At 34.8% G+C, this 13,308-nt stretch overlaps 1 protein-coding gene across 2 annotated transcripts; it reads right to left on the reverse strand.

Annotated features, from left to right (window-relative positions):
- Positions 1–704: 704 nt before the first annotated feature.
- LOC125848355 (E3 ubiquitin-protein ligase At3g02290-like) lies at positions 705–11,094 on the reverse strand. 2 transcript variants are annotated; one of them, XM_049528206.1, is made up of 5 exons: positions 10,928–11,094; positions 9,737–10,115; positions 8,412–8,832; positions 7,930–8,039; positions 705–945 (listed from the first exon to the last, which is right to left on the reverse strand). In XM_049528206.1, exons 2-5 carry the CDS (start codon positions 9,851–9,853, stop codon positions 919–921), a joined length of 675 nt encoding a protein of 224 aa, XP_049384163.1. In that variant the 5' UTR covers positions 9,854–10,115; positions 10,928–11,094; the 3' UTR covers positions 705–918. The 2 variants fall into 2 exon arrangements, with proteins under 2 accessions (XP_049384163.1, XP_049384164.1); XM_049528207.1 differs by lacking the exon at positions 10,928–11,094 and adding an exon at positions 10,228–10,249.
- Between the last annotated feature and the right edge of the window lie 2,214 nt (positions 11,095–13,308).

The raw sequence follows: 13,308 nt of genomic DNA on the forward strand, positions 1-13,308 counted from the left end.
AGTGAAAAATGTTTTTCGAAAGGTATATATGTATTAAGGATAATTTGAGAGACATCCCTTCAGATTCGTCTTCTATAGAACTTGTGATTTTGCAATATTAGGTTTGTTATGGAATCAAAGAAACTAGAAGTTCCATGGAATAATATATGTATAACTTTAGACTATGAATTGTTAGGTGTAGATTGTGTTTCATAGCAATATGATTATATTGTCTGAGTAGTGAAACAAGTGAATCTTTGAAATATGGATCAATATTCATTTGTTGTTGTTTTCCGATAAATAATTAATCCTTAATAACAACATATTCAATATGATCCATTAAGCAAGTCTGGTATGTGTGAGAATAGGGTGCAGACAGACCTTATCCATACCTTCTTGTTGTTGTTTTCTGATAAATAATTAATCCTTAATAACAACAACATATCCAATATGATCCAATAAGCAAGTCTGGTATGCATGAGAATAGGGTGCATACAAACCTTATCCAGACCTCGGTTAAGGTAGAGAGACTGTACTAGAAAACAATATTTCTATACTTTGCTCTAGTAGATTTTTTTTTTCATTTCAAAAAGAATTGTTGGCTATCGATGAACAAACCTTTTACCAAACAGATGTTATAACAGGAGAAGAATCTCTGAACTATGTACTTGTAAACAACAGCGAAAACTGTATTTGGAAAATCCACCAAACTGGGGGTGCAACAATAAAGTGAAAACCATATAACAATATGGAAACTCAAGCATTAATGAGGGATATGTTTAACAATTAGTACTTATTTTATATTTTACTGTACATGATAACATATATGTATTTGGCAAAATGGTATTCACACAGACTTTAAATTTATCTGTTCTGGTTTTATAATCCCTTACTACTGCTGGTTTCACCCCTCTGGAACTGTAACCTCTTGAGCAAAGATTAGGTTGTCTCGTCAAATGCCATCACCTACAAATCAAAAAGAAAAGGCCAAACTTGAAATTTTAGAAACAATGCCTGTATACGAGTATTTACCTGTTAAAACACAACTCTTACTGAAATAAGTACGACGAAACTGAAGGATCTTAGGAGAGAACTCCAGTTAGTGTGTGTTATATGGTCAAAGAGAAAAACAGAAATATTGGAATGGAATGCTCCTTCTACAACCTCATCTACATCTTACATTGTCTATGAAAAGTAAAGCGAACGTGAGGCTCAAGAAAGACGAAAGACATTATTCCCATCAAAATCATTAAATGTGTTGCAAAAATAATAACTGTATGACACACTAAGTGTATCTGAATCAACATAATCTCCTAGTTGACTCCCTTTTCTTTTTTTTGTTTCTCATTCCCGGTGTTTTCTGGTGCTCTGTTGCTATCTATTCTTGTTTTAATCCAAAATCGACAACTTTACTATTTAACAGAGGGACATGTTTTGTAAGTTTGTCGCACACGGTGAAGCACTGAAAGAACTTAAGCAGATCTGTGATTCTTGAGCGCGAAATTGCAGCACAGCCCACTTGAAACTGAGATTGATAACTCTAGCTTCTACTGCCAAGGATATAATATGATTTATCGAGTTCTAACATGCATATGTGGTGCACCTTAGCAAAAAAGAACCTTCTTCTATTCGTGAGACAAGGAGAAACTATAGCAAGGAGGGCAGCAAAGCCCCTGAAGAACATAGCACAGATTAAAAAAAGTAAAGGAGGGAGTAGGGAGGAGAAGCAGCCAGAGTATACTCTTGTCACTTGTCACATAGGTGGTTTTTATAGCAACATTAGCATCAATTGAAGTGCAGTCTTTTTTTTTTTTTTTTTTTTTTTTTACCCTCCCTAGGATCTCCCACCCTTTTTGCTCCCTTGGTGACTCGAACTCGCAACCTTTGGTTTGGGTTGGAAGTGAGGGGTGCTTACCATCCGAGCAACTCCCTCTCGTCGATTTTTTTTTTTTTTGGGGGATTAACAGAACTGAAAGTGTCCCAAGACATATCTTTGAGATTGTATGATGTCAAACCTTGGTGGACAACAGAAAACATATTAGGGGCCCTTCACATGGTCCTCTTCAATTTTTCATAGCAAGACTTTTTTAATCTTTTCTATATATTAGAGGTGTCAAATACCACTTATCCATCGCGCTAAACCCTGATATAAGCTAAGAGATGGAAATTAGCTAGATTTACCAAACCTTTTCATGAATCTCATCATAGCCTTTTCGACGACTCTATTAAAATCAACACAGTTCGAAACTCCCAATCACTTTCAGGCTCTATCTGGTCACAAAATTTCCCAAGGAACGTTTCCATGTGGATTGTCAATAATAGCCCTAAAGAGATTTGTGGATAAGCATGAAGCAGGCCTAGAATAAATGTACCTTAAAAAGGGTGGACTGGTTGGCTAAAGCCAACATCAGGTCAGGGTACAACATTCTGGTGCAGTTTGACTAAAAAAGATAAGTAGGGAATAAAGTGTCTGTTTAGACTGCCTTGAAGGCCCTGAAAAACTCTTAAGTCGTTATCTTGAACATGCAATTTTTTAGACCCAATCCAACCCATAGACTAATTTGGTAAGCACAAGCATAAGCCCGAGTGATTGCACCAAATCAGGTTAGGCAAACAACCAGAATAGTTGTCATTCTTCATTGTTCACAAGTAGTTTGATTGGATACCTGAATCCATTCAGTCAACTTCACCACTGATATCCAAGGGACTGTCAAACCTCAATGGAATTACATCAAAACAATGGGAGCTTCTCATCTTCTCAACTACCTTATCAGCTTTAGACCTCAACACCTTCATTTCAGAGAAAGTATACTCCCCCCCTCAATTTATGTGGCAGTGTTTCATTGGGCACGAAATTTAAGAAAGAAAGACAAGACTTTTGAAACTTATGGTCTAAAACAAGTCATAGATATTTCTGTGGCTATAAATCATCTCATTCAAATGAGAAGTTTAAAGTTAATTTATCTCTATATGAGTGTGACGTTCGTTTTGAAAACACTAAAAAGAGAAGAACGACACATAAATTGGGACAGAGGAAGTACTTATTAGGGTAATAAAATGAGAATTGAACAACAAATCTGGAGGAGGTGGCATCAAACCCAGAGGATGAGAAATTGTGGCTGGAAAGACTGAGGAATCTGAAGTACTTGCCTCTACAACCAAAAGTGCTCGAAATAAAGCTCCGGACCTGATGGATACACCACGAAATTCTACCAAAACGGCATATGTAATGTCAAACATGATGCTATGGGTGCTCTTCAGCACTTTCATCAATCAAGAAACATGGTCAGCAATGCATCATTCATAACTCTAATTCCTCAGAAGGAAGGGGTTATGGAGTTGAGTGATTAAAGGCCAATTAATTTAATTAGTAGTGTATAAAACTGCCTTGAAATTTTTTTAGAGTGAAAATGAAACTGGTTTCAGGGCATCAGCATGCATTATTAAATCAAGGTAGATTTCTGACACAGCCTTGTTAGCTAATGAGGTCTTGGGTTGGGAGTTGAAATCTGAACAGCCTGGTCTTTTTTTGAGGAAATTGAAAGCTTTGACCAGCTGAACTGGTTATATCTATTCTCTATTCTGAGGAAAATGGGATTTGGAGAAGGATGGCTTAAGTGGATCAACATCAGTGTTACCACTGTTAAATACTGTCCTAATAAATGGTGGATGTGTAGGCTTTTTTTCTCTTCTCAGATAAAATCCTAGACAGGATAAAAGACCAAGATCATAAGGAAAAGATCAACAGTCTTGAGAATCAGTTAAAGGAGATTAACACAAATCTCAAACAGATTCTTGGAAATTGATGGCAAGCATAACAAGTTAACAACCATCAGTACAAAAATTGAGGCAATGGACAAAAAGATCGACCAGATCTTAGACCTTCTCAGAAACAAACCACAATCTCAAGAAATTGAGAAAATGGAACAAACTGCAAAAATAATCACAGACTTATCTAACAAGATAGATAAAATGTGAATGCAACAAAGAGATAACTGAGTTGTTGCAAACAAAGCAGGAATCAACAGGAGTAAATCAGCAGGAGATTTACCAAAGGATGACCAAATCCAAAAAACTCCAAAAGAACTGGAAACCAAAAAACCAGTTCAAGGATGGAGATACAAATGGCCTAACTACAATGTTGGGAACGCAGAATTAGGATCATCAGGAAATCCTAAAGCCATGAGATGGCCAGAAGATTTTGATAACTACAAAGGATAGTCATGGACTACCAGGAGTTATTAGAAGAATACTTTTGGAATAATATCGAAAAGGAAGATATAATTTTAGATGGAAAGACAACTTCCCCAATGGAAGAAGTCATCAAACTTTTAACAGTGGAAGAAACACAGTTAAAAGAAGAAATGAAATCCAGACCAGAATTAAAAGAAATTCTGCAAGGAAAAGAAAGAATACTGGTACTTGAAACAGAAAACTCTGAACAAGAACAGTTAGAACTATCTGAGAAGGTATAGCCAACGCTGTAATTAAAAACACTCATTGGGTTACCGGAGGAATAAATACATTTGAGCTAATTGATGCAATCACATTAGCCCTTTATGTAATGCTCACAGGAGAGACAGAAGAAGATGCTTCTGGAAGACAGGAAAGGAGATCCCCTCTCCCTATTCCTATCTATTTTAGCTGTGGAGGGACTCAGTAAAATGATTGAGAAAGCCAATCTACTACATTGGTTGGAAGCTTTAAGGTTGGAAATGATGCTGGGAACTCTGTCACAGTTTCTCATCTGCTCTATGCAGATGAAACACTCATATTGTGTAGAGCTGAGAGATACATGTAATGTACTTGAATCTCACACTTATAATCTTTGAAGCGTTATCCAGACTAATTATGAACATGTTAAAAGGCACCATATACCCAGTTAATGTAGTCCCTGAACTGGAGGATCTATCTCAAATACTGTGCTGCAATCTGGGCCCTTCCCAGTAACATACATGGGCCTCCCACCAGGTGCAAGATGCAAGTCATATAAAATCTGGAATAGGATTATTGTGAAGTTTGAGAAAAGATCGACATCTTGAAATATACAGTACCTATCTTTTGGGGGTAAATTAACTGTCAGTAATAGTGGTGCTGAGCAGCATTCCAACATACTTCATGTTCCTTTTACCAATACCAGTCGAAGCACATAAGAAGTAGATCAGCTAAGATGTGAATTTCTTGGGGAACGAAATGGCCGGAATCAGTGTTCTCAAAGGCATGCTTTAAGCCTGGAAGTGAGGTTCAAAACATGTTGAGAGCTTCGCCTCACTTAATGTGCGGTTCCGTGTCATCATCAAGGCACTAAGACATATTTGTCCTTGCCAATGAGCGTTTTCTAAAAGAGACTGCACTAAACAATTGATATTTCCCTTTCTTGTAAAAAAAAATTCAATTTCATTGTCCATATATTTGTTATTTATCATGTTACCTTTCTCAAAAAAAACATTTGTTATTTATCCTTATAATTATCAGTCTTGGACTAAACATATATAAAATTTGTATCTTTTTTCTCCATTTCCGTCTTTTTTCATTAAAGCTCACGCTTTCTTTGCTCTTAAAGCTCCAAGTTAGAGTTTTTTTTGTGTTTTTTGCTTTTGATAACACGGGCCAGAATCACAAATTTAATCTGATCAAATGGCAGTCATCCCACTGATGGGCATGGAGATCTGGGTATGACAGATCTGGTACTATATCGCAAAAGTATGCTAAGGAAATGGCATTGGAAGATCAACATGGAAACTCTAGGGTTGTGGAAAGCAGTGATCAAAGCAAAATACACAAAGCAGAGCAGATTACCCTATGGCACAGGTCCATGGAAACATATTTCAAAATTGTGGGATGAGTCTTAACTCAAAACTCAAGGTAAGGAATGAAGCACAGATAAAATTTTGGATGGACAAGTGGTTGGGGTCAGTGGCTCTGGAAAGTGAATTTTCACTTCTCTAATAACTGGCATCTGATCCAATTTCCTCTGAATTGCCTTCTTAACCTCCACAATCTTTATGCACCTACAATACCCAAATCCCTATTTCTCCATTTACATCCTTGATGCACTTCACTTAGTCCAAATCACGGGCCCTCATATCTCTCGCGTTGACGAACCTATACAACTTTTAATCCTTGATGCACTTCTAAGTATTTTCTTGATGCTTACCAATGACAATTCTCTTAACAAAAAGAATAGATCTTTTAGTTTCTCACTTAACATTTAATCAACCAACTTCTCCAAAGAAAGTTGCATGTGACATCTCCCCCTAAATAATCTCTCTAATATTGTATCATATCCAAATATTTACTAAACCTCAAGATATTGTCCTCGTTAATCGTTAATTTATTGTTGCTCTGGCTATTGGCATCAGTCTTTATCGGTCTGATGAACTTCTTTTAGAGACCAATTCCCAAAATTTACAAACTTCCTCAAGATAGTCACACATTGTGGGCTTCCACTATTGCACATGTTTAACTGCATAACAAGCCGCCAGACTTTAGCACCATAACTGAGAGCACTTAAAGAGACCCTGCAGGTTGTTAGCCAATCCAGTAGCATGGTTATACGAAGTCTCTTAAGAATAGGACAATATTTGAATCAAATATGCACATGCAATGTAATTGTTAATGTTCAGGTTGTGTATCATTCTACAACCTCGTTTAGATTCTCCACGCTTCCTCTAAATTTATTTGCTGTTCATCTAATGTTATTGACTTGCTTCTGACGACCTAGAAATGCAACAAGTTATGAAATCCTTGACATGCTTTCTCTGCTCAGTTCACGGTTCAAGCCCTCACACTACGATTGGTATTTTACACCAAACCTTCTGTACTTGACTGCAGTTCAGCTTTTTTTACTCTCATCATCGGCATTCATTAAAATAAACCTCTCCTAGAGATTTTTCAATAACCTCTTTTCCTGAGTTCATTCCATACAACTATGAACTACCTTTATGATATATAAAACCTCAGTATTTCATATAAAGCAGAATTAATGCAGGAAAAGCTAAGTTTGCTGATTTGGGTATAATTGCCAAATTGAGAAAAAGGTAACTAAATAAATAAGCAATGAGCCACTCCTCCATGCCAAACAAGCTAATGATGATAAAATAGATGCTAGCTCTATCCCATGCAAGTATTTGTAATAAGTTGGCCCATGTATCATTAATTTTTCCAGAAGAATCAAAAAAGAAATCTGAAGAATGTCAGCTCATGCTTTTTTGTGCACCAAGAAGATAATCTTGACAAAGTCAGGAGTGTGGCTGAGAATAAGAACTGGGTAATTCATGAAAAAGAATCTTAAACTAATAAAAACGAGGGAGACATACGGTTCCTTACACCCCTCCCCTTGTTTTGCCTTTCCTAGTTCACACTTTCTCGCCAAAATGAAACAAAAAGACAAGAAATGTAGATGTTTTTTTTTATCAGAATATAATTTAATCTTTACACCATGAACATTCCTGGAACTGCCTCCTTATTAATTATTATGGATCCACATTTTAAGAAAAAGCAGTGAGGGGAGGATTTTTTGATGAAGCAAGTGAAATTTCATTAAGGCATCCAGTAGATGTGAAGATACAAAAGGGGATCTGTCAGCTCCGTCGGAATAAAAAACTTATAGAGCCAAGGAGCTGACAAAATCCAGGTAGTGATCTAAGTTATTTAGAGGAATAGAGTTAGCCCAGCTAAAAAGTGTGGGGAGGATTTCTGCAGCTTCATGAAGGGATTTGAGTCTATATTGTTAGGCTGTAATGGGTATATGTTAGAACTACTTGATCGTCACTAAGACAGAGAGGTCAATGTAGAAAAATAAAAATATGCATACATTTCCCTCAGAAAGCCTGGGACCTGTGTGTAGCATTGCAGCATATATAGGATAAGCTCAACCATAACACCAAATCAAGCATAAAAAAAGAAGAGAAGGAGATGACACATAAATTTAAATGATATCACAATTACCTTGCCACAAACTGGACAGCTGTCACTTCTTTCCATCCACTCATATATACAACTCAGGTGGAAATGGTGAGAGCATTTTGTTATTATTTTTGGGTTTTCCTCTGTATATTCTGAAAGAACAGGATCATCAGGGTCATCTTTTGTTTTGATAAGGTAAGATTACAGGCTCATGAAAATTAATATTCAAAAGATACACCTTGAACCTTGCTATCAAATACTGTTGTTCACCAGTTGAGTGTTTATTCTTTAACAAATAGTATTACACCATTGATTTTAGATGGAAAAACTGAAAAACTATAACAGTGACTAGGGTAGTTTAAATTTACACTGTCCACTCGATAAACTAATGTCTAAATTATGCTACCAGAGGGTGGGACAAGAGGAGTAGAAGAAGACTTTTTATAAGGCTCTCTGCAAACGGCATGCATTAGACTACTTTGTTACATCCAATGAAGTAGAACACAAGGCTATAAAAATTTTACCTTCAAGACATGTTGGGCAGACATCTTCATCTTCTGAATAATAATAGCTATGAGCATCTCCAGAAGTCATTTTAGCAGTTGAGAATTCCACAGAAGACTTATTGGATTCTTTTGATCCTTCTTCAAATGTAGGCAGACTCCATTTATTTACATCACTTAACGATTCAGGGTCATCAAAACTTCTTTGTAGTGGTTCAGTTTCCTCATATGAGTGGCTCGAGCCTTTCTCCCTTCTTGAGACTTGTCCATCTTGTTGCAAGCGGAAATATCTTGGATCAGCATCATATGGCAGTGGTCTCGGAGGAGAACGGTACATGTCAGATAGTGAGTCATCAAGAGATGCTGTAGAACTCAAAGATGCTGCACCTTGATCCGATGAAGGAATGACATGTCTTTCTCCTCTATGGAAAAGTGATGCATACTGCAAGATAAGAATGAAGATATGTAAATTCTATGGCACATAAAGGAAAGTAATTATCATCAGCACCTATTCAGTGAATGAAAAAGGTCTTGATGTGAAGCTGATGACGATCTAAATACAAGACCATACCCAAAGATAATATTTTGTGATACAAATACCTAAACAGATTATGCAGATAAGTTCAGCTACCGAATAATCTCAAAAGATTTACGAGTAATATTAAGTTCCTTACTTTCCATGTGTCAGAGCTGTGGATGATGAGCCTTACTGAAATAGTAAAGTTGTTTCATCATCTGATAGAGGCAGAGAAAACCTAATTGCAATGCAAAGGAGGAATCCCATGGACAGGATCCGCTAGCATATGAAATCTAACAATTGACTGCTTTCCAGAGCCTGAAATCCGTCCTTCCTCTCGTTTCAATTTCTTTAGCAAACACAGTATATCTAAGTGATTCAGTACAAAGCAAGAAAAAAACCCAATTTTTCAAGCAAAATTTAGCAAAAGAAACAGCCAATACTACTCCCACTGAGTTTATGCAACGACAGAGTTAGCTAACAACTCATTGCAAATATGAGCATTCCTGTTAAACAGATCAAAGAAGTAAATGAGTTTGGGTCTCATTGTTCAAGAAAGTCAAGTATCAATTTCTACCACCAAACTACTGATGCTATCGGTTCACAAAATAAGTGCCGCTTACAACTGAACATTGTCCCATGACAAAGAAACGGTAACAAGATCAATTTAAAACTCCCTAATTACTTCAGGTGGGAATATTAGTTAATGATTCAGAGGAAAGAGACTAGAAAGGTGTAATCCATTGATATATGACTGTAAGAAGCAGTAGTGTGTTCAAAAAGAAGGAACTATAAAGTGATTATACAAAGATGTCGTCGAAAAGCATACCACATGCAAGAAGTTCTGAACAAGAGTTGGAAAGCATATACAGTTCCTATACATTGAGCTGTTTGGGTTGGCAAAATCTTCACATTCGTCTCGCAAGCAGCAACAAACTGCACCCATTATATCTCTTTCAAGCTATGATAGTACCTCAAAAACCTTTTCAAGTGTCATTGACAATCCCCAATTGTCTCAATTTCCTGATTGTGGAAGCAAAAGTTGTGGTGATCGAAATTTGGGGTAACTTAATAGAACTGACAAAAGGCCTTCAGCAAGCAAATGAAGAAGCGAGCCAATTGGGCACCCGCTCTCTTCAGGAAATCCCGAATGAGTGAATGCCCTTTCTGATCAAGGCCTTAAGAAAGAAAAGTATGATGTTCGACACCTGTAACAGCAGAGACAATTAAACTATCAGAACTAAGATATATACAGCCGGATGGTTTACTTTAGAAGACACACAATACTTCCAAACTTGCAGCTCTCGAAGAAATACACACCTTAAAGGCTTAACTCCAAACAATTCTTGTTGGCTATATGAATCCTCAATATTCATTCAACTCCACTTGGATCCTTTTACTTCCAAAATTCAGAGTGCCCAATACAGTAGTTAAATGTGATATCTTCATATGCAATTATATATGAAACTCAGTGAAAAATTTTACTTTCTTTGGGAATTAAGCCACTGCATAGCACCCGGAGCATAATTTCAACTTTATGGGTTTTGGATTTTAGAAGAACTACTAAATGGGTTCTGAATAATGAATTTCTTAACACAATACACTGTTTGAGCAAAATCTACTAGCCGTGAATTCAATCAAAACTTATACAATAACAAACACTATTAGAAAGTACATACGATTGTAAAACATCAAAAATTTCCATGGATTACAAAAAAGATTACTTTTTTCTCCTCCTGTTTTCTAAATGGGCATCAAGGGTTTCATTCACACAATCTTAGTAAGCAAGCAAGCAACCATAAATGATCAGCTAAAAAGCTCAATTGCCACAATCATAAGGCAAACAGACAACCAAGAATTGGTAATTTTAATTTCAGAATTAATCCATTGTTGAGTCAAAAGACAAAACTTCAACGCAGATATATCTGTTAATCAACCAAATTCAAACAATACCCATTTGAGGTCACCCAATTTGCAGGTTAGATAACAAAGTAAAAGATGGGAAAAAGAAAAAAAAAACCTCAAAATTACGTAGACACAAACAGAGAGAGACAAAGCGATGGAATGAATGGATGATTTTGTTGGATAAAAGACAGAAGCCCAATAATTCTTGAAATCGGAGACTCGATGATTTGGATTTGTTTATTTTTTTCTTGTTTCGCCAACATAAGCACTATTACGCGTCAATAAAGAATACCTCAAGCGGCCAAGCCCTTATTAGGATTTAATTTGCCATATGATTTAAATTTGTCCTCCGTTAGAATTTTGGTTCATCAAAACGTTTACTATAAAAATTTTGGACCATGTAAGGAAGCTATCTAAAATTACTATTGTGATTTGCAAAGGTTTAATTTTTATATTTGACGAAATTATTTTTTTAGTATAATCGCTCCTCCAAAGGACCAAATGAGAATTTTAAAGAAGACATTGAATTGATCCGTGATCTTCTAGCCATTTGTTGCTATGTTATTGACCTCCAAATTTAATTAATTCTTATCTGAAATTTAAAAAAAAAAATCAGTTTGAACTTGAATGTTGTTAACAATTTGTACCTCTTATAGAAGCACAATTATCAACAACAACAACAAAAAAGAGCAAGAAAAAGTAAACATCTACCAAGGCCAAAGGATGTGGTACACTAGATGGAGTTGTTTTTTCTTAGTCAGATTTTAATGTTTGAGCTTTGGAAATGAAAAAATCTTTGGTAGAGAGCGCTTCTTCTCGAATGGGATCCTAAGCGGCACGAATTTGAATATAGTCGAGCTTCAATGCCGGTATCATAACTAGACACCAAATAAAAAAACCAAAAAGAAAGTCAGCATTGGGTGAAAATTGGTAGTAAACTAACACCTTGTTTGGATGGTTGTTACCCTATTGTATTGTTGTTTAGATACAATGTTTGTTTTTGATTGTTACTTACATTCTATTGTATCGTATTGATTAAATTCATTGTTATGTAACGACGAAAAGATCATGTTTATGTAACAACCGATTTGGTGTGAATGTGTCGTGTCTTAATATTTTCTTCTCATTTTGTCTTTATTTATTACTTAATAATCATATTTAATTTGTTATCCTACCTTTACATGTAGTTCTACCATGTACTCTACTTTTTTTATAGGTTTATCACTCAAATTATAGATGTGTGACATTATGTAACGACGAAAAACGATACAATCGATCCAAAACTATTCATACAATACAATACGATTCATTATAAAACAATACGTAACAACCATCCAAACAAAGTGTTAGAGGTATGATTTGGGTGCATTGTTGTTTCACACTTTCTCATTGAGTTTAGTTTTTTTAAAAAAACTAGAGAAAAAAGGAAGAGAAATTTGAGTTGATTAATGATAATCCTCGGGGGTGTACATGAGTTTTTTGGTTTTTCCCAATAAAGTATTCATACAAACATATAATAAACTTGCACTTCAAATATTTCTTTGGTTCTACAAAAATATATAACTATCTAATGTGTTTTTTAAGAAAATAACACAAAATATGATATGATTACTTAAATATTCAACAAAAAATAATAATGAATTAATTGAAATCACATAAAAGAAATAGTGTAAATCAATAAGTCATAATGAAAATGATTCATAATTTTAAAGTACTAACATGTTAAATTAAGTCTAATAAGTATTAATTATGACATGACTAAAAAGAAAAATTTTAAAATTGATTATATATTTTAAATGTCTAGATCAATGTAAAACTAAATAACACATATTCAACATTATTGTCATTCTTAGTATTGAATTGAATCTTTTTCCCCGTAAACATTAGTATTAATTTGAGCTTTATTAGAGCTACTAACATCTATGAACTATAAATTTTATCGGACCATTCAAAATTTAAAATTTCAAACTTGAAATAATATGAAAAATAAAAACTATAAAAAAGTAAAAGATATATTTAAAAATTATATCAGAGTAAATATTTTTATGTATAAAATAAAAAATTTTAAAATTATATATAATGTCGGATTAGTTTGATCTTGGATTGATTTTTTTAGTTAAAATCAAACCATGTATAATCGAGGTATTTTTTTCAATACCAAAACACTAATCAAGTTTTTTTTTTTCTTATTTGACTCGATTTACAATTTGATTCTTTTTGATTCGATTTTTGTAACCCCACCTAATCCTAATAGGGGTTCATGCACCAATATAAATTGAAATTTCGGCCTAACTTCTATACAACTAGTGAGAAGATGCGCACAAGCTAATAGCCATGCATTTGGCCTAATATATAATTAGTATATAATAACTTCTAAATAGAAAAGATTCCCACAAGCTATGCAATGGCCTAATATATATTAAAATTATATTTTTTCTTAAGTGGTACTGATTAAATATTTTAAAATTTTATGATCTAAAATAACCCTAATAAATG

The sequence above is a fragment of the Solanum stenotomum genome, chromosome 12 (assembly GCF_019186545.1).
Source record: "Solanum stenotomum isolate F172 chromosome 12, ASM1918654v1, whole genome shotgun sequence".
NCBI classification, from domain to species: domain Eukaryota; kingdom Viridiplantae; phylum Streptophyta; class Magnoliopsida; order Solanales; family Solanaceae; genus Solanum; species Solanum stenotomum.

Excerpts from the sequence above, each read along its gene's own strand:
- LOC125848355 (XM_049528206.1), bottom strand. The coding sequence starts at position 9,853 with ATGGGTGCAGTTTGTTGCTGCTTGCGAGACGAATGTGAAGATTTTGCC. Across the intron at positions 8,833-9,736 it reads TTCAGAACTTCTTGCATGTG|TATGCATCACTTTTCCATAG; the intron begins GTATGCTTTTCG and ends CTTATCTTGCAG. Across the intron at positions 8,040-8,411 it reads CTGCCCAACATGTCTTGAAG|AATATACAGAGGAAAACCCA; the intron begins GTAAAATTTTTA and ends CTGTTCTTTCAG.